This window comes from Myotis davidii, unplaced genomic scaffold (genome assembly GCF_000327345.1).
Source record: "Myotis davidii unplaced genomic scaffold, ASM32734v1 scaffold1914, whole genome shotgun sequence".
NCBI lineage: Eukaryota > Metazoa > Chordata > Mammalia > Chiroptera > Vespertilionidae > Myotis > Myotis davidii.
In genome coordinates, this window is record NW_006285311.1 from 232343 (window position 1) to 233700 (window position 1358).

At 61.6% G+C, this 1358-nt stretch overlaps 1 protein-coding gene across 1 annotated transcript in view; it reads right to left on the reverse strand.

Moving 5' to 3' along the window:
- Window positions 1–1358, reverse strand: part of RASGRF1 (Ras protein specific guanine nucleotide releasing factor 1) — a 78780-nt gene that overhangs the window by 41424 nt on the left and 35998 nt on the right. The window contains 1 exon segment of the mRNA XM_015558976.1: window positions 445–527. Coding sequence (XP_015414462.1) covers window positions 445–527 — 83 coding nt within the window.

Consider the following 1358-nt stretch of genomic DNA (forward strand, 5'->3'; position numbering starts at 1 on the left):
GAATTGAACCGTGACCTCCTGGTTCATAGGTTGACACTCAACCACTGAGCCACGCCGGCCGGGCTACACTGTTATATTTTAAACAGCCTCATGCAAAAACCCAGTGAGCCAGAGCCATCTTCCAAACAGGCATGAACTAGCCCTGCCCGCGTGGCTCAGGTGGTTAGAGGGTCGTCCCCAAGCTCCAAGGTTGCGGGTTCGGTCCCCGGTCAGGGCACATACAAGAATCAAGCGATGAACGCATCCATCAATCGGTGAGACCACACACGGATGTTTCTCTCCACCCCCCCTTCTCTCTCTCAAATCAATAAATAAAAATTTAAAAAACCCCAAATAGATATAAATTCAAAACAGACAAATACCCAAAAGACGAAAGCCGGGTGTCGGAGCCAGCACGGCCGACCCAGTGTTGGGCCAATGGGCCGATGGGTCAGGGGCACTCACTTGATCATCTGGGGCACCGTGACCTTGGAATTCTCCTCAAAGGCGTTCATCATGAGGCCGTTGCACCGGATGTTGTCCACGCACTGGAAGCACAGGGGTCCCGAGTCAGAGCCGCCGTCCCCATCCCAGGCCCTGGCCCCGCGGGGGCTCCGCCCAGCGAGCCGTGCACGTGGCCTCCTCCCCCCGCGACACAGGTGCCCGGCCCCCGAGGGCCCCATGCGTCCGGGCGGGGGCAGGGTCGATGCACAGCCACCCATGAACATTGGTCAGAAGCCAGGCCCCTGCTCAGGGACCCTGTGGGGGTTCCCCTGACCGCCCTGAGCCCCAGTTTGTCTACCTGCAGAATGGGGACAAGCTAAGGCTGGCTGTTTGCAAGGTCTGCTTTGAATGGGAAGTGCCCACTCGAACCAAAGAAAAGATACATCTTCGTGTGTGTGTGCGTCTGTGTGTGAAACCTCTCCCCTCTCATCGTCCTCTGCCCCAAGCCCGCACATTTCCTCCCGGAGAGGGTTCCTCCTTGGCTGGGGGGAGGGAAGGAGGGGGGCTGTATTGGGTCCTATCCCAGAATCCTCTGGTTTCAGGATGCACGTGGTGGCAGTGGGGACGTCACTGGGGTGCAGTGGGAGGTCAAGGCTGGGGTCCCCCACCCCCTATTTGCCGCCCGCACTCCCGGACCCTCCCCAGCCCGGCCTCAGCGCAGCCCGGACATGCATCACCGAGCGGCTGACCCAGAGGCAGGGCTTCCCAGGCCCGATCTGGCGGGCGGCCCAGGGAATGGACAGCCGGCCCGGAGGACACAAGTCTCGTCCATCGGAACCGCCCAGGCGTGGGGGACTCAGGTGGGAGGGGCCAAGCGAGGAGGGGCCAGGGGTGGAGGGCTGAGGCTTGGAGGGGCCCAGGGGTGGAGGGGCTCA